Source organism: Artibeus jamaicensis, unplaced genomic scaffold (genome assembly GCF_021234435.1).
Source record: "Artibeus jamaicensis isolate MK-2021 breed Jamaican fruit bat unplaced genomic scaffold, CSHL_Jam_final contig_490, whole genome shotgun sequence".
NCBI lineage: Eukaryota > Metazoa > Chordata > Mammalia > Chiroptera > Phyllostomidae > Artibeus > Artibeus jamaicensis.
In genome coordinates this window covers 21,940,070-21,958,847 of record NW_026521861.1, presented here as the reverse complement: position 1 = coordinate 21,958,847, position 18,778 = coordinate 21,940,070, and the positions used below count along the sequence as shown (strand labels likewise).

Below are 18,778 nucleotides of genomic sequence, written 5' to 3'. Positions count from 1 at the left end.
GGCTGAGCTGGTCCGGTTTCCAGCTGCTGAAAAACGGGGCAGAGAAAGGTCCTTTTTTTATGAACTGAGAGATTAACAAGGTTTTTTATTGCATCTGCTCAGAATTTCCCGTGCCTGCGGAGCGTGAGGCTGGGCGCGGTGGACTTCCCCCTGTTTCAGAGGGCGGGGCGTCCGAGCTGCTCCCTGGGCGCCTGGGGCTGCAGAAGGGCCTCGGTGTTGCGGTTTTGTCGCACGTCCAGGGCTCCACGGAAGGGTTTGTTTCATTTTGTTTTACTGTTCGGACCACAACACGCTCTTGTTTAAACTTCGGTACAGAGGAGCCGGTTTAATTGGCCGGCAGACTGTGCGTCTGGCCCGGCCCGTTCAGGTACACGCATTATAGACACTCCGGCAAGAACGTCTTCCTCCTGCAAAGCTCCGCTTGGGAGGATGTCTGACTCTCCTGGGAGCCGGGGAAAGAAAGAGCTTCTGAGAACCCTAGCTCTGCATTCAGGGACTTGGGGCTGCAGCTGTGTGGCCCCCCTAGAACCCCCTCTGTGGGGGCCCTTGGCCTGTGTCCCAGCAGTGGGCAGCCTCTAGGGGACGCGCTGACCCTGTGGCCAGCTGTGGAGGTGAGACCCTGCAGTTTGGGTTCGAGTATGGCGCACCCGCCCCGACTGGGCCACCTGGCTTCCACCTGCACAGGAGGTACAGCCCGTCCTGAGGTTGTGAGGTCACAGAAAGTGGGGACAGAGGAAGCAGAGGCTCCTTGCTGAGGTCCTGCAGCTAATGGGCAGGTGACACCTCCCCCCAAGCAGCCAGAGGGCCCCACCTGGAGAGTGAGGTGGGAGCCGTGTCTCCGTCCAGGGCTGTCCTGACACGTGGGCGGGACACGTGCGAGGAGGGCTCGGCTGTCCTCACGTGTAGGCGACAGAAGGCGGGACAGGTGGCCCTGGACGTGAGGGACAGGAGAGGTGGGTGACTCAAGTCCCGGGCGCCCACAGCGTCTGCTCCGCACGGTGACTCTTTGCTCCTTGGGAAGCTTCTCTGCCTCACGTTCCCATGGCAACTCCTCAAAATCTCACAAGACACACGCGAATGCTGCTAACAGAATTATGCACAGAAGTGCTGCATGCTTATTATGGAAAACTTGCAAAATATTAAGAGTATAAATAAGAAAAAAATGCCCTGAAATGCTGCCCTAAGAGACAGTCGTTATATCAATTGGGTTCATTTTCTACAAGTCTGTTTTTTAATAACGGGGTTTAAAAAAAAAGTCCAGAATGAGCATTTTTATCTTCGAGTGTAACAAATATTAAACATCGTTAAATGTGGCTGAACAATAATTTTTTCAATATACAATAGTCAATTTCATAAGGCTTAACCTGATTTATAAACTTGTATCCTCTTTCCTCCTTTTAAGCATTTTTAAAATATGGATACAATTTTTCTGGAAAGTGTTTTTGGGGAGGGCGTAAATCGTCAGTTCAAGTCCTACGACTTCGTTTCTTTAGTGCGTCTCCCAATTTGGCCCTTCCTGCCGGCACTCCGACGGTCCCCCCGACATTGGTCCCCGAGGCGGTCCCCCGATGCAGGACCTTTCGTGTCGGGGTGGGACCGCTCCCGGCAGCCCTGCTCGTTGCTGGAAGAGGCGTTCGTGCCAGGTCCCTCCCGGCAGCGACCTTTGTCACAGGCCCTGAGAACTCGCTCCGCCAGCGCCCATCTGTAAGAAGCCGGATGTGTTCGTCACCGTTTGAATCTCATCGCCTTTCCTTGGGGGGATGTTTCCCCGGCTTCTCCACTTTCCCAGACCAGCGGCCGCCATTCAGCTTTGCAGGCAACGCCACCTCTCCGTCAGCGTTGGACTGAGTCTGCTCTTGAAGATGACCCACCGATTCCTCGGATGGATGACAATGACCCCTAACGTGCAGCAGCCCTCAGAGTCAATTAAGTCAGCCACGTACATTGTAGAGTAACTGTACAACTTCACTTATCCATCAAAATAGAAAAACAAACAAATCCTGAAATTGGTGACACACTGCGAGTGCTGGAAGGTGGGTGGTGGAAGTTGGGGTGTCCCAGGCCCCTCGCTTCCCCTGCGCCCACCTTCAGGACACCCAGCTCCATCTCTAAATTCAGAATCTCCAATCTCCAGGAGGGGTGGCGACCAGGACGCAACCCCCATGCCCTGTGCCCGGGGAGGCAAGCCTCAGGCAGGCTCCGGCGTGTCCTCCGTGACCCTCCCCGGGGTCCTGTGCCATTGAGGCTTTCCCCCCTCCACATGCTAGACCCGGCGTGCCCAGAGTCTTCTCCCAGGCGCACCGGCTGCATCTGCCCGACCCAGGGCTGCCTCCAGGAGACCCAGACTTTGATGCCGCCTTGCCGTCCAGGGCAAATTGGGGCACAGCGTCCCCCACCAGCCTGGCTCCTGCTTTCTGGGCCATGTCGCCGTCAAGCTGATGGTCAGGAGCTCCGGAGCCAGAGATGGAAGACGCGGCAGCCTGTTCCAGGAAACTGGGCAAAGAGGGTAACGGCGTGCACGCTAATTACCAAGAACAGCATTTGTTATCAGCCTGAGCCTGAGGACAGGAGGGGGCTGAGGCCCGGAGGGAGCGTGAGCCTGCGTGTCAGAAGTGGCGCTTGGGGGCATCAGGGCCGTGAGCGGTGGCTCTGGGTGCTCGGGGGTGGGGGGTAGTCCTGGAGGAGAGTCCAAGGGCGGGCTGGGGAGGGCGGGCTGAGCCCTGGGTGGAGGCGAGTGGTCCTGAGGCCAGGGTGGGACGCGGGATGGAGCGGTGGGCAGGCAAACTGACAACTTAGAGACAAGGGCCGTAGTCCCGCCTGAGCCCTGGAGGCGGAGCTGCGGGACTGGGCCTGAGGGTGGCAGAGCCCCCAGCACAGTGGGTCTGGGGGTCAAATTCGGTGGAAAGGGTCAGCTTCTGAAGGACCCAGACTTGTGTCTGGGATGCAAGTCAGGCCCCTGCGGCGCCCGGGACCCCAGCTCCATGTACCCGGCTGTGCCGGTGGCTGCCCTGGCCGGGCCCCTGACCCTGGCAGGTAGGCGGCCATGAGGAGGCTGGTGTGAGAGACGGCCCCACAGAGGGGCGCTGGACCAGGACAGGGTCCCCAGCTGCCCCAGCGGCGTCAGAGGGGAGCCCTGTGCCCCCAGCTTTAACTGGGTGCCATGTGGGGAGGCCGCCCGTGGATCCTCCGAGTCAGGGCCCAGCAGGGGCCATCCCTGGGCCCCTGCCCCTCTTCCCTATGGCCTGTTTGTCCCCGGCCTCTCCTGGGATCTGGGCATCCACACGTGTTCCCAACAGCCTTTGGTCTGGATGATGGAAATGGACAGAGAGGACCGTCCCCGTGGGCAGCTGGCGCTCACGGGACTTCCACGGTCTCACCCTGCAGTCAGCACTGGACTCGCTCAGCCCCCTTTCCTTCCACGGAATCTGTCTCCCTCAGAAATGGGCCCCCCAGGAGCCGCACCGGGCCCTCATCTCGGGTTTCCGACAGGCTCTGGTTGAGACGCCGGCCACCCCCAGTGGAAGGGCCACACTTTTGAGTGCATCGGAGGTGGAGTGGAGGAGCCCCCAGGTGTGGGGTGCAATCTGTGAGACTCTTGCCTGCTGGGGTGGGTGCTCATGGCAGGGGGGCAGCTTGGCTGGCGGGGAGGCAGCCATGGCGAGGCGGGGAGGTCACAGGGACCGGGCTCCAGGGCCCAGGTGCTGGCTGCATGGTGGCCATTGCGAGGGCTGGAGAGAGAGCTGTCGGGAGGGTAGGGGCTGTGGCTGGAGGAGTGGCGTGGGAGGAGGGGCAGTTAGGAGACCACATGTCCCCGCTGGCAGGAGGTGACCTCTACTGAGTGGTACACCAGTGAGGTCACCACTTCGCTGCTTGTCCCGACAAACACATTAAGGGGGCGGGTTCCCAATGGGGCTGCCTTTGCAGAGACACGTGGTAAGTGGGAGGGCTGGTTTGTGAGGGCAGGGCAGGTGCTGGTTTCTGGTGTGGCGGTGGGGGGGGGACACGTCAGATTCCTCAGGCTCCTGGCACCGACTTCTCGGAAGTTTGACAGGTGTGACACTGTCAGGTGGCCCCTCGGCCGTGACCTGGGGGCCCTCGTGCAGTCCCTCCCAGTGACCGTTTCCGCGGGGTGTGGGCTCAGCACAGGCGCTAACGGCAGCCCTGCGGAATGTCCCCTGCAGGTGTCCGCCTTTTCCACCTGGGAGAAGGAGCTGCACAAGATCGTGTTTGACCCCCGCTACCTGCTGCTGAACTCCGAGGAGCGGAGACAGGTACCGGGGTGGGACGGCCTGGGACACGACGGGAGTGATGCGTCCTGGGAGCTGTGACGGGCGGGCGGTGGGTGTGGCCCGTGGGCTGGCACAGATGGGTTCTCCCGTCCGGGGTCCGTGGATGGTGTGGCTCGGGGCACAGGAAGGTCATCTGGGTGACTTGTGTGGTGAGAACATCCCGACAACTGTGCCGGAGAGACCGGAGCTTGACCGCACTGGTGCTGAGCAGGAGAGGACCCAGGGGACAGTGGTCACCTAAGTGAAGGAAGGACGTCCCCAGAAAAGCCAGGACTGGATCGCTGGTCGCTGACCTGGGGCCTGTTGTAAAGTCGGGCCCGGCGGGGCCGCTGTGGCCCATTCACAGACCTGGTCGCAGGGCCACAACTGCCTCCCAGAGGGGCAGGCAGACAGAGAGGGCCCGGGCGGACTGGACGTACGTACGGCACGAGGAGGAAGCCAGACAGCCCGGCGGCATCTGGTGGCCCCTGGGGCACGTTGGAGAAGGGTCCCGAGACACACTCTGGCGGGATCCGGATCTCTGGGCCTTCTCTTCCTGTCCCCCCACCCTCAGCCCTTTGCACTCAGAGGGAGAGTGGTTCTTGGGGAGAAACCACCGGAAACCCGGGAGCCAGGAGAGCCACTTACGGGAGGGCTCGGTGGCCGAGGCCGACCCTTGGGACGTCGGACAGCAGGGGGACAGAACACGATGTCACTTCAGTTTGGTTGTCAATCGTGAAGACCCTATACGCCGACACGCACGTGGCGTCCGTGAAGCCAACCAGGCCGGGCTCGGTGTGAGCTCGGGGCCCCGCGAGCTTTTCTGCAGTGGCAGAGCCGGAGACGGTGGTCGTGGGTGCTCGCCCACCCTTTCATGGAGACGTTAAACCTCAGGAAGTTCAACCGTTCTGCCATGAGGCCACGTAGGAGGCAGCCCATCTGTTTTTGTGACGGAGCACTGGATGCCACTGTTGCTACACACCGACTGGCTGGGACCGAGCAGCCGTCCGCCTGGGGGTGGGGGGCGTGCGTGCCGACCTGTCGGTCATGGTCAGCATGATTCTCTCGTTCGCGATGTTTTTAGCAGCTCGCAGCCCTGTTAAAGGAGGCTGAAGGAGTGAGACCCCCTCAACCTTCAAGAAAAGCCCAGGGGGAGATTTAATGTCACATCTTAGATGACCGGTGTCACCTGTGGCTCCATGTGTTCTCTGCATTCGGCCGGTTCTGCTCGGGGTGGGGCCCCCGCTGTCCCGAGGCCTGGGGACAAGGCCATCCTGGACTAACAAGGCCATGGGAGCTCAGTGACTGGACTTCCCAGCCGTGCCCAGGCAGGGCCGGCACCAACGGGGGGCGGGGCAGGGCCTCCCAGGCGGGGACGTCCTGCCTGCACCTGGGTGTGTGCTCTGCAGACAGGTCAGACTAGAATGTCAACTCACACCGGGAACGCACTGCTTGGGGACAGCCATCTGACATCCCCGAAAACCACCCAGGGGGACCCCGGGCCCGTCTGCAGACTGGAGTTTGGCCCGGAGGCCCGAGGGGGAAGGGCAGGAGCAGGCAGCTGAGGCCCTGGGCGGACTGCAGACTCCGGCTTTTGGGAGAAGCTGCCCCACCCAAGCGGCAGAGTCAGACCTGAGGTTGAACTGATGAGAGAAACCATCGTTGGCCCCTGTTCAAAAAACGCAATCGATTCGTGAGTAGAAGCATCCCAGGAGACGTCTGTCAGGGCCTCCCGCCAACGGTGTGCTGCTGGTGAAGGCGAGGGCTCCTGGGGGGGAGGTGGATGAGCCCAGACAGAGTCTGGGGGTCAAGGGCGTGCGGTCAGACCGGTTTCCATGGTGACATGGTGCCTTAGAGCAGGCCACGAGGAGACGAGAGCCCACAGTGCGTCTTTTGAACGGTCATGCTCCACTTTAAATAAAACCGGTATAATTCGCTGAAGAGGTAAAAAACTAGTGAGGTGAAATTGCAGCCGCCTCCATAAAGCAGCAGAGAGAAGGGAGAGGAAAGAGCGGATCCAATTAGGCGGCCAAGCCGTCCTGGGCAGGGAGAGCGGCCGATCCGTCTGGCCCGCTCTGACCCCCACCGGCTGGGGCCTCTCTCCGCATTCAAAATTAATAGAGCAAAACTCCGACCAGCAGCGGAGCCACACACTCCAGTTTGGATGGTGACCCTGTGCTCACCCTTTAGACGTGTGAAATCACAAGACAGCCGGGGAGCCCAGTTACCACTCCCTTTAAAGGCGCGACCCGCCCGTCATGCTCTCAACTAAATACACGTGTGTGCTGCTCATGCGCACTCCACCGCCCTGCCGAGCCTCCAGGAGGCGCCCAGCAGCCTTATTTCCGATCCTGTGGGGGCTTCGCCTCGGCCACTGCACTCTGGACCCAGAGAAAGGGCTGCGGAGCCCCCACGAAAGACCCCCAGCGCCCACATCCAAGTTCAGTATCGGCCATAGCCGCCAGCTGGGGGAGCCCCAGATGTCGCGTTCGGGGTCCTGCGGGGCCACACGTGGGGTTTCCACTCATCTTGTGCGCGCTTGCACACCTTCAAATGACCTCCCACGTCTGTGCCTTGTCATGCTCTCGAGGCTCCCTGCCCACGGGGACGAAGCAGGTCCCTCCCCCTCGCTGGCTTCGGGGTCTCCAGGGCCCTGTTCCCGGCACTAGAACAGCGAGCCGTCCCGGCCTGATGAGGCCGCTCTCCCGAAGCGACCACGCCGGAGAGGTGCCGTGTTGTGGCGTGCCGCCGGCTGCGGGGCTTGCCTGTCTGGGTGTCCGCGTCCCTTCGGAGAAGGGTCAGGCTTTGCCGTGGCCGAGGGTCGGGCTCTGTGACTCCTCAGGACTGTCCTTGTCCCTGGCACCCACACTCGCATGTGGGTCTTTGTGGAGGCCAGAGTGGGCAGAGCTGGACGCTGGGTGGACTTGGATGACAACGCTTTGAGGTGAGAGTTGACTGGGACAAATGACGTTCTCTACCTGTTACTGGCGCCCCTGGCTCTCTGATGGGAGAGTCGGCAGGAGGTGACCGCAGGCCTGCCCTCGGGCTCCAGAGCGGAAATCCGGTGGCCCCACGCTGGAGTCACCACACTGCCAGGTCTTTATGGTGGCGGTCATCCCCAGGCTGGTTCCGTGTCATCCCCGGGATGGTGCAGACTGGCCTCGTGGGCTTCCAGCGGAGTCCAGGCAGTGACGTCTCAGGAAGGCGGCGGCTTGGAGCTCCAGCCCCGAGTAGAGAAAGGCCACCCCCGGTCTTGCTGAGTTTCAGGTGGTGTTTGAAATATGGGGCTTCAGTATTGGTCTGCAGCCTCCCAGGGCGTGTCTCTTGTGTGCTTTCAGATATTTGAGCAGTTTGTCAAGACAAGGATAAAAGAAGAATACAAGGAAAAGAAAAGTAAATTGCTGCTAGCCAAAGAAGAGTTCAAAAAACTTCTGGAAGAATCGAAAGTGTCGCCCAGGTATAGAGAGAAATGCGCCCGGCAGTGCCTGGGGCTGGGGACTCCCAGTTGTAAGGGGGCTTGTCCCGTGTGTTCGGCTAGATCAGGGGACCCAGCTGTCCACAGACAACAGACGTGTGATTTTAGGGACCCTGGGGAGGGGTCTGCCTCCCCCTGTGTGGTCAGCCAGTGACTCAGGCCCCCCTTCCCTGGCTGCCCAGCCCGGGGACCTACCAGCGAGCCAAACACACAGACCTGTGTCCGGCCCTGCGTGTCAGGGGCTAACCAGCTAACCAGCAGGTGACCCTCCTGGGAGGTGGTCTGACTGCCGATCTGAGGGGCAAGGAGCAAGGATGCAAGACAAAGGGCAGCAAAGCAACCCCCAGCTCCTTGGTTCCTGACGCCTGAGTGCGACCTGAAGACCCCACACGCAGCTGACAGGCCCCAGTGGTCCGGTTGCCAGAACTCATCCCAAATTAATGGGCGTGAACTGCAATGCATTAGTGGGACAGTAGCTGTTAGTAATTAGGAAAGTACATAAGCTTAACTGTTCTTTAAAATTAGCTTTAATTGGATGATATTTAAAATAATGAACATGTACTACTTCTAGAATTTTAAAACTATAATAATATGAAATGATTGCTTTTGATGCGCTTTTTAGATTGGGGTATTATTTTAAATGGACATTTATGCATTTTTATTAAGTATAAAATGCATAAATGCAACATTAGTTTTTAAGTGGACCTTAGTGATGCTTGCTCTCTATGAATGTAGGTTTCCATATTTTTTTGATAATTGGTTAATTCGCCAGGTCGGTAATTGGATAGCGTGGGTTGGTCTTGGTCACGTAGCCCTCATAAAACCTTTGAGAATTCAAAGGACAGACACTTTCCAGGTGTGAAAATGAGCATAAATCTCCTGTATCGCAAAAGGCAAGCGTGCGTGACGAGCCATGAGTCCCGGCTTTCTGCGGGACGAAGCCTCGAGAGGGAGGCCTGGGTGGGGTCTCGCTGTGGCTTCCCTATGTCCCCTCACATGGTGACCAGCAGGAGGCACAGGGTGGGGCTGGGAAACTGGTCCCGGAGCCCCAGCTTCAGGGCACAGCCTGGCCTTGCGCCACCCCAGGCCCTGGCCAAGGGGTGAGGCCTTGGGCTTTCATGAGGTTTGGTGTCATTTTCTGAATGGGGCCCTTGACCTTGTCCCCCAGGGTGAGTCGCAGGCTGGGGTGGGGGCTGCCTGTGGGGATAAAAGCCTGGGGAGGTAGTGCCCGCCCTCCTCGTCGCTGTCCTTGCCACCGTCACTGTTCTGGACTTTTAGGTAATGTTTTCCACCCACTGGTGAAATGTCGACACAGCCAACACACACCCAGGCAGAGGGAAGAGTGTGCAAAAACCCGAGACAGGGGGGTGGTTGGTGAGAGCAAGGGACCGAAGGGGACCCCCTCGGCCTGACCGGTGATGGGGGCGGGTGGGCAGTGGCGGGCTCAGAGCCAGAGGAGGCCGAAGGGGCAGGGGGCGGGGCTCACTTGCAGCGTCTGATGAGACGGGCCGAGGGGGAGGGGCCCGGCATGGGGATCAGGCGGCAGGTGTTGGAGGCCCAGAGCTGCCCCTCCAGCCCAGCGCCCAGCTGAGGTGGGGCAGGAGGAAGGCCCTCTCCTCTTCCTCCTCTGTGTGGCCCCAGGACCGGCTCTGGGTTCTCGGCTCAGTGACTTTCTGTTTTCCAGGACCACGTTTAAGGAGTTTGCTGAGAAGCACGGCCGGGACCAGAGATTCCGACTGGTTCAGAAAAGGAAGGACCAGGAGCACTTCTTCAACCAGTTCATACTGATGCTCAAGAGGCGAGACAAGGAAAACCGGCTCCGGCTGCGGAAGATGAGATGAGTGGGTGGGAGACGCGGCAGTGAGGCTCAGCGGGGCGGGCGGCCGTGGGGCCGGCGGGGGGCCCGGCCCGCGCCCGCCCTCAGAGGGTTGCTGTTTCATATTGAAGCTCCTTTGTACTTCCTCGCCTTTCTACTCACCAGGACACGTTGATCCCGTAGTCGTTTTAATTATGCAAATGACTCGTGATACCTACCAGTGACGAACCCACCACGGATCTGTGGCTCGGCAGGAGGAGGCGCCCGCAGCCACCGTGGGCGTTTTTGGGAGGTGAGCTGGGGGTCTGAGGCTTCTCCGAGAGCAGGGCCCGTCCCCTCGGTTCCTCAGGAGGGCCTGGTGTCTCACTCAAGTGTCCTCGCGTCTCGGTCCGGTTTTCTGAGTAGTAGCAATAGAGCCCGTTACCATTTGTCATAGCGACATCTGTGCGCATCAGGACCCCCAGACCGCGGGCCCCTGGACCGCGGAGCCCACCAGGTGCGACCGCCCGATTCCCCGGGTGTTGGGCCTGGAGCAGGGGCTGCGCTGTCTGCCCGAGGTCCCCCTGAGAAAGATTTATTTTGTACAAAACCATCAAATGATATTTGAGTTATTTTTATCGTATGCCCAGAGTGTGCATGAGACTTTTCTCATCATCTTTGTATAAAAAAATTTTAAATTTTTTTAAGTAATAAATATTTTAAACCAATGTGCTTTTGTGGCTAACACTTCCAACACAACCATAAGTGGCAAAATTGGGTTATAGTTGAAGGCACTCCATTTTGAAGAAGTCACAAAACATTTACGGTTGTGGGAATGGGCGGTGTAAGTCCTAATCACACAAGAATCTTGCTTCCCAGCTGGCTGGTCCTGGGTGGAGTGATGTCTGATGAACCCCCAGGTGATCGGCTGATCCCTTAAGTCTCTGAGCAGGCACTTGTTCATTCCCAGGTTTACGGAGCGTCCGATGACGCACTGTCTGTCCCTCCTGCACAGTGACGCCTCAGGGCCGTCACCCCCACAAGGACCCTGCCCCATGTATTAGGACGTAGCAGGGCAAGGGGGCGGTTCTCTCCCTCGTGAGTCATGCCCTGGTCTTAATGCCAGTGCTGTTGGTGGGTCACTTCCTGGGCGGTGGCTTCTGCGGGCTCAGTGTGGCCGAGGCCCAGTGGGTGGTACCCAGTACATCCCTGCGGTGGTGGCCTCTGGGGAAGCACCTCAGCTCCGATCAGCAGGGTTGGGTTGGGGACTGGAAGCCCCCTGGTGAGGGAACAGGGTCACTGGATGGAAGGAAGTGCCAGCTGTGACAGGTGAGACTGTCACCTGTCTGGTGAGGCCAGCCAGCAGAGGCCTGCCGGGAGGAGCAGCCGTCACGCCCGGGGCTCAGGGAAGCAGCTCAGAGAAGCGTCTCCCCAGGGGTAGGGGTGCTGGGCAGCTGCAATGAGGAGCCTCGGGGGGCCCCTGGGGTTCAGCAGGACGCCGGTCCCTCCTGGCCACCACTACCACCCACTGGAAGGGCCAGCTGGCTTCCTGACACGCTCGTGATGAGCTCCCAGTGGCTGTGACCTGAGTGGCCCACCCAGAACTGTCATCTGACCCACACACATGGCAGCACTCGACCCCCGTGGAGACACTAGAGCCCCCCCCACACCCCAGGTCTGTGTGGCTCTGGAGCCACGAGTCAGAGTGTTCTCTCCCTGCAGGTGCAGCTGGTGTGCAGGGTGCGGCCCGGTGCGCACCCACCTGTGATACTGATCCCGTCCCGCCCCTCCCGCTCTCTGTCCCCTGCAGAAAGGGCACGGCGCTGGCTTCAGTGGGTCCATGGTGCTTGGCTCGTCATGCCTGTCAGAGATGGGTATCTCCGTGGTCCTCCCTGGTTCTGCCCTTGGGGCCGTGAGAGGCGGGTGTCCCAGGCGCTGTGTACGATAAGGCACCTTCTGGCAGAGTGTGCTGAGGAACGAGTCGCTTTTACCAGCTCCAAGTCCCCCTCGCCTGCGGCACCAGGCACTGCAGGGAGGTGGGGTGCAGACCCCACCCGGGCTCCGTGGCTCAGGCTGGGCGAGCGGGCGTGCCCTCTGCCCCCACATGCGTTTGCAGACTCCCCTTACTCTGTGCGGCGCCTGGGCCTCCGGGACGTGAGCAGAGGGACCTCATCTCATGGGGCCCCCACGCGGAAGTCCGAGCGCGCGGCAAACCCACTTCCTGGGAAGCCTTCCTCTGCGTGTTGGCGGTTTTGGTCTGAGCGGGGCCCTTCAGGACAGCGGGGCCGGTAAGTGCCAACACTGTCCGGCGTCGGGGACCGCGTCACTGTGGCTCATGTTTACTGCCACTAAATTTTGGCCAAATCACCAGACTGAGGCCGTAACAGGAAGACATAAAAGGGGCCCACAAAACATCCTGGGTTTTTAGGTTTTGTCAGGATGTAAAAGCAGTATTTACTGTGCTCCTGCACATAATAAATGTTTCTGCCTTGGGCGTCATCTCTGTGCAACACACACTGCATTTTAGAGCCGGAACGGCCCACAGAGGCCCCGCTGCTCGGCCGTGTCCACACCGCCAGTGCCGGGAAGCAGCGCTCGGTCCACTCTGCCCGGGGGGCTCTGCGCGGCGGCCGGCAGGGCTGGTCCCCGGGCTGACTCACGAGACCCCTTATTCCGAGGCTGGCCTGACCCTGGCAGCCCGGAGGCCAGGACAGAGCCTGGGTCATCGACAGGGCTCACCCTCTGTCTGGAGGGGTCACGGCCGCTGAGTCCCCTGCCATTGCCCTTTTGCTGCCGTGCGGGCAGCACAACAGGCGCAAGCGTGGTGACTGCACGTGCTGAGTCCCACGAGGCCACAGCCCTGGTGGTCCCGGGGGCAGGAGTGGAGAGACACAGCCCGACTGTCCGGGAGCCGCCCGTGGGGAGGAGGTGGAGTGGGACGGGGACGCCGCAGACCTGGGGGGCGCTCCTACAGAGGCAAAGGTGGCTCCGTGTTCCCCCACGGACACCTGGCAGATGTCCCCCCACTGTGTCTGGCTGCCCACTCCTGCGACCGCAGAGGGAGCCCCAGGGCCACCAGAGGGGTCGCCCCTGTCACAGACGCACCGGGCACTGCAGGGAGGTGGCTGCTGGGAGTCACACTGGGAAGAGAGCCAGGGCGGGCTCCACACTCAGGGCTCCTGCACCCTGTCCCCCCCGGGTGCACAAGGCCCTGGGGGTCCCAACCTCATGTCTTCTGGGGCTCGGGGGCATGGAGCTGGCGTATCCCCGGCCCCTGCTTCTCTCCAGGCCTGCACCAAGCTCAGCAAGTCTGGGCCCAGAGAGTCTGGTGGCCAGCGGGGGGCCTGGCATGGCCCCTCCCATCTCGGGGGGCTGATGGGAGGCAGGGCCAGGCGAGACGCGGCTGCCCCAGAGAAGGCGTGAGTGACATCCTCAGTCCAGGGAGGGGACCTTGAGTCAGGGCTGCCCTAGGCGTGACTGGTTCCTGGACCTGTGGGGCCGGAGGGTGGGGACAGGTTATGGAGAGGGCATGTCTGGGGACCCAGGGAGGGCCGGTCCCCCCACCAGCGGGAGCTGGGAAGAAGCCAGCCCAGCCGGGTGGCTGCACTGAATTACCCAGCAGAGGTATCACTGTTGTAGTCCCATCTCCTTAAGACCAGTGCCCAGATGGCAGAGGGAGTATACAACCTGATCATGCACCGTATACAACTTGTTAAGCCAGGAAGGTCTTAAAATTAAAACATTTAAGAAGAACTATCTGGGGAGGTAGTTAAAATCCATTTAAATCCTTATCAAATAATGAAAATATCTTCAGAAAAAAATCAGCTTCTTAGCTGTGCGCTCACTTCCACTATCACTTGTGATCTCAGTGTGAGTTGAAAGCCAGGCTCCCACGAGAATATTTCGGGTTGTGGAGAACACGCCCGAGGGGCGGCGCGGCGCTGCTTCGGGCCCAGCCCGCCTCTCACTGGTCACCACCAGGCCAACCTGCGTCCCTCCCCAGCCTCGGGGGCAGGCAGCCAGGCCCTCATCCTGCTCCCCAGGACGGGGTGGGACAGGGGCCTGACCCCGGCGGTCCGCCACCCGGTCCCCCCACACTGGGACCCTGCAGCTGGGAAGGGCCCCGGGTGTGCCTCTGCCCCTGTGGCCCACACCCCGGCCGCCGCTCCTTCCTCTCCCTCCGCTGGGAAACAGCCTCCCTCACCTGATTTCCTTCCCTTCCTCACCCCGCTCTGTGGAGGGGGCCCTGGAGAGGAGGGCGACAGTTGGGACAGAGTTGGGGTGCGGCAGGGCCCCACTCCTGCAGGCCCTCCCAGCCCCTCCCAGCCCCTCCCGGCCCGGAGCTCCTGGTGTGTGGGCTTTGGAAAGTGCCCCCCGGCATTGCTCCCTGGGGCAGCCTCGCCACTGGGGGCAGGTAGTGGGCGCTGTGCCCGGGCGGCCGCCTCCTGGGGGGAATGAGGTCTCCAGGGGGCCTCGCTGAATGCTGGGAACACGGTGACCCCTCCCTGCCTCCATTCACATTTCCTACGAGAGTCCCCTCAGCGTCCGGGTGGTGAGCAGACAGAGGCGGGGGGGGGGGGGGGCCCAGGTCAGCCCTGGAGACCCGAGGCCGTGCCCCCAGCCGGCTCCAATTAGCTCTCCACGCGGGGGACTGAGGAAGTCGGAGGGGGAGCGGCCTGTGGCCAGGCGGTGAGTGCCGACACCTGCCCGGCAGTGTGGGCCCAGCAGGTGGGGACCCACGACCAGGAGGTGCGGGCCTGGGAGGGGCAGGGCTGGTGGGGCTTGCTCGGTTACCAGCTCGTCCACCCTGACAGGCGGGGAAGGTGGCTGGGACCCTCCGGGTTCTCAGTGTTCGCCCCTCCTTGTTTCTGAGCCAGGCCGCCCTGTGCCCGGTGCCGTGCGGACCCGGGAGGAGCCAGGCTTTTAAAAGGTTTTTATGGTAGAATTTTCCAGTGTAGACGAGGAGAGAGAATGACGACCCCAAACACCCCAGAGGCTCATTGGGAACGAGACCCTAGAGCTGAGGCCCTTGGGTGCTCCCCCCCACCCAGTTCCTGACGTCAGACCCCACAGCGGTCGGCACCCTGGGCTGATGCCCACAGAGCAGGCCCGGCCCCGCCTGGCACGTGGCTGGTGCCCAGGCACCTCAGCACAGGAAGCCCTGGCCCTGTGGTTGCGACCTAAGGTGATAAAGTTCTGGTGGGAGGTCCCCTCAGCCCCCTCGGCCACCATGGGGCCCGGAGCAGCTCTAGAGCCAGCTCGAGGCTGCAGGTGCCAGAGCCCCGACTCCATCTTCCAGTCACGGAGCCGATCAGCTTTCCGGGAAGAGACAGGACTGGATGACCCGTCTGAGTCTGCATCCGCCGGAAGTGGCTCTCCTGCCGGCCAGCGGGACCCACACACAGGCTCCGCACTGGCCGGTCCCACGTTTCTGCTTCCAAACTTTCCCCTGGTTGTTGGAGCTGCCGCTGTGCCGGGTAGGCCGGTTTCCATGGAGATGCAGTGTGGAATGGGGTCCGCAGCCTGGCTCATGCCCAGCAGGGCCAGGTCCAGCGCCTGCAGACAGGGGCGCTGCCTTCGGGGGTCAGCTGGGGCCTGGGTCACCGAGGGCCTGACCCCACTGCCCAAGGTCAGCCAGCCTTCTGCTGTGCCCTTGAGTTTCGGGCCTCGAAATACAAGCTGGTGATGGAGGCCCACATCTTCAGAAGTGCCACAGCGGGGTTATACAAAGTGTCGAGTAATGGAAAGATGTTTTTCTGCAAGAGAAACGTGGGGACCTCCTGGTCAGACTAAAGCCAGGACCAGGCAGACTGCGGCCGGCAGCCCTGGCCCGAGAGCTCGGGCTCTGCATGGGTGCGGGGGTGAATTGCCGTGCAGCTGGGATCTGCTGAGCTCCTGAGGCATGACCGGTCCCTCCTGGTGAACATGGGCTTGCTGCCTGCCCCCAAGGAGCCGAAGGCCAGGCGGGCTCCCACGGTCACAGCCCAGCTCAGGGTGGTACTGGCCTACAGTTGGGGTTGCAGGGACAGCACTGGTGAAGGTGTCCAGCCCGGCCTCCGAGAATCAAGAACCTGCTCGGCCAGTGAGAGGGCTGTGGGCTTGGGGAGGCGTCGCCATCCAGACGTGGCTGTGGAATCCTGCAGAGCAGGGCTGGGGATTGGCTGGGGGAGCAGGGAGCTGGGAGGCGTGGTCTGAAGACCTGGGTCACGGGAACAGGCAGCCGCACCTCCCACCCCGGGCTGGCTGGTCCCATGAGGAGCACCCTGAGGGGCCGGCCGCAGGGGGAAGTTCCGGGGGCCTGGCCTCTTTCCCTCTGGTTCCAGACAGTCCCCTGGGGTCCCTTTGGCTTGGCGGGAGCACACGCCCCACCCTCGTCACAGCAGCAGGGACCTGAGGCAGCATTTCCGGGGACATCATGCATGGGCCTCTCCTGAGGGGTCAGAGCCCTTCTGTCCTCAGTGAGTGCAGCCTGGGCAGGCGGCAGCGGGAGGCGTGGGGGGCGGGGGAGGGTTCCAGGGTCAGTCAGGGAGAGGGGCACCGGGACTGTGGCCCTGGGTCAGGTCGAGCTGAGATCTCTGGGTTCTGCATGGCCTGAGCCATGTGGGCTAAGTGTGTGTCATATGGAGAGAAACCTTCAGAAGTAAGTGCTCATGTATGCACATGCGTGTGTGCACCTGTGTGTGCACGTGTGCGTGGAGAGGGAGAAGAAGAGTGGCTCACGGTGGCCACTCTGTCCGCAATGGGCTTTCGGCAAACAGGCGGTGGCCCCGCTGGGCCCTGGGGTGTGTTCACTCAATGGGAGGCCCTGGGCACCCTGCTCCTGAATTTGCTGCAAAAGGCCAGGGCTAGACTGTTTGGGGCACAGAAAGTATTAAAGGCATATTCACCTCCTCTTGAAATATTCGTGTTGCTGTGCCGTAACCATCTTTGTAAGGATCCCGTGAACAGTGCGTGTCCTGGAGCTGCCGTGCAGACGGAGGCTGAGTGAGAGAAGGGGCTGGTGCCGAACAGGATTACAGGCGTAGCTTTGAGGGATGTGGCTGAGGGCAGGGGTGCCTTCGAGGGACCCCTGAGTGTGCACTGGGGGACCCCGAGCACACGGCCGGGGCTGGCCGAGGCGGGGCCCCTCTCTGGGCCTGGGGCCAGCCATCTCTCCCGGGAGCCCCCATGCCTTTCCGTGGGCAGAGAGCATGTATGTTAAAACGCAGACACACATGCATTACATTGGAGAAAGATGGAACTTCACATTTTAAATTAAATATTTCATCTTTAAAATCACGGGCTGTAGGGACAGCTCTAACTCAGAGCCAGTCCCGCCAGTTTCTCCACCCCTCTGCTCCTTGAATTTGCCTCCCGTCCCCACAAACCCCCCAGGACCGCCGCAGCCCAAAGTCACCACTGGGACACCGTTCACCTGTGGCTCCCGAGACACACACACAACTTCACTGTCATGAGCATTCCCAACAAGCCTAATTAAAATTAGAAAGTTTTTCACTGCCATTCTTGGAATATATTGCACTACAAGTAGACACGTAAAGTATGCTGGAAATTATTTAAAAGGTAATTTGAATTGTTTGTGTGATTTTCATTATAAATTTGCTGTGTGCTTTGGTTCATGTAGTTCTGTTTGAATTCAGTGTTATGGCTTGGGGATTTTTCTCTCTCACTTTTTTCTGAATTGTGTTCTCTGAATGTGGAAAATAGTCACGTGGCTGAACAGGAAAATCACAAACTGAGTAATGGGCGGGGCCTCCTCCCTGCCGCGCCCTGCCTGCTCCCGCATCCACAACAACCCTTTCTGGGCTCCTTCCTGAGGCCTAAGTGATCATGCACTTTGCACACTCTTTGTTTTTTCACTTAAAATCGGGCTGGCCACCTCTTCCTGGCGCATAGAGACCCCCATCGCGCTTCCAGCCTCCTGGCTGCACACCTCAGGGGCCCTGGGGCGCGGGACCCTCCTCCCTGAGCCGCCTCCCGTGTCCCCAGCACAGCCAACAACGCCAAGGTTGGCTCCTGTGTCTGGGCATTGTGTTCGAGGGGAACATACCCCTGAAAGTGTGCCACTCGGCCCAAAGTGCAGGCTCCTGTCACTCTCCGAGGTGCCTCGTCCCCCCCCAGGGGGCAGAGGCTCTGTGCACCCACCGGTGTTGTGGGGTGTCTGCCCCCCACCTGGTCAAGCTTATGAACTGTGTTAGTCTGGCGGGTGAGCAATGGGATCCATGTGTCACTTTTTGTCTCTATTTTCATTTTCATTGTTGATACTGTGGCAGATGTCCTCGTTCCCCCCCTTGGGCCCCTCCACCCAACCCCTGCCCCCCACCCTGGCCCCCCCCACAGCTGTCTGGCCCATGGGCTATGCACACATCTGTCATCTTAACACGCTATTCTTCATTACGAATGCAGCTGCAAATATTTTCTCACTGCTCACTATTTATCTTGAATTCATTTATAGTGATTTGTACCAAACAATTTAGGAAGTGTGCCATTTTGCTTATCAATCTTTCGTTTTATGGCTCCTGACTTCGAGTGCCAAACCAAAGCCTCTCTGGTTCCCAGGTTGCAGTCACTCTTGCTTCCCCTGAGACTCTCGCGGTTCTGTTTTTACCTCCAGACCCAGTGGAACCGGTTCCAGACCCAGTGGAACTGCCCTGTGGTGGGGGCCGTGGGGTGGTCCGGCTTTCCAAGTACCCACCACACCCCGAACACCACTGAAACAGCTTGTGTTGTCCCCAGAAATGTGACAGATGCAGCCTTTAATGGACCCTTATGCTCGGGGCCCAGATGTGACTGAGTTTATTACAGATTTTCGTTTACTATTGGTCTGTGGATTCATGTCCCGATATTACACTGTCTTAATCATGGGACCTTGGTCATAGTTTTAATACCCAGGAAGTCTCCCTTAAGTGCTCTCCTTTATAAATTTTTGTCAATATTTTGCAGTAGTTTCCATATGAAATGTAGAGTATACTTATTTAGTTTCAGGAAAAAAAATTTATTCTCCTTTTATTTGTATCCCAGGAAATATATGCATAACCCAAGGAAACTGGCACCCTATGATTTTAAGTTGTCCTATCCAAGTACTGGAGATGTCTCTCCATTGAGGAAACTTTAATTTATTTTTAAAAGGGGCATTTTAATGTTTTTTTCATGTAAGTTTACAGCTGTTTAAAGTTTATTTTGTGTATTTATTTTATTTCCAGTTAAATGACATTTTCTAATGCACTGGCATGTGGTCATTGT

The 18,778-nt window shown here is 59.8% G+C and overlaps 1 protein-coding gene across 1 annotated transcript in view; it reads left to right on the top strand.

Moving 5' to 3' along the window:
- Positions 1–9,584, top strand: part of TCERG1L (transcription elongation regulator 1 like) — an 85,206-nt gene extending 75,622 nt beyond the window's left edge. Inside the window, exons 10-12 of the mRNA XM_053668614.1 lie at positions 4,182–4,271; positions 7,607–7,725; positions 9,428–9,584. Of these exons, the coding sequence (XP_053524589.1) occupies positions 4,182–4,271; positions 7,607–7,725; positions 9,428–9,584 (366 nt within the window). The remainder of the gene's footprint in view (positions 1–4,181; positions 4,272–7,606; positions 7,726–9,427) is intronic.
- Positions 9,585–18,778: the final 9,194 nt, after the last annotated feature.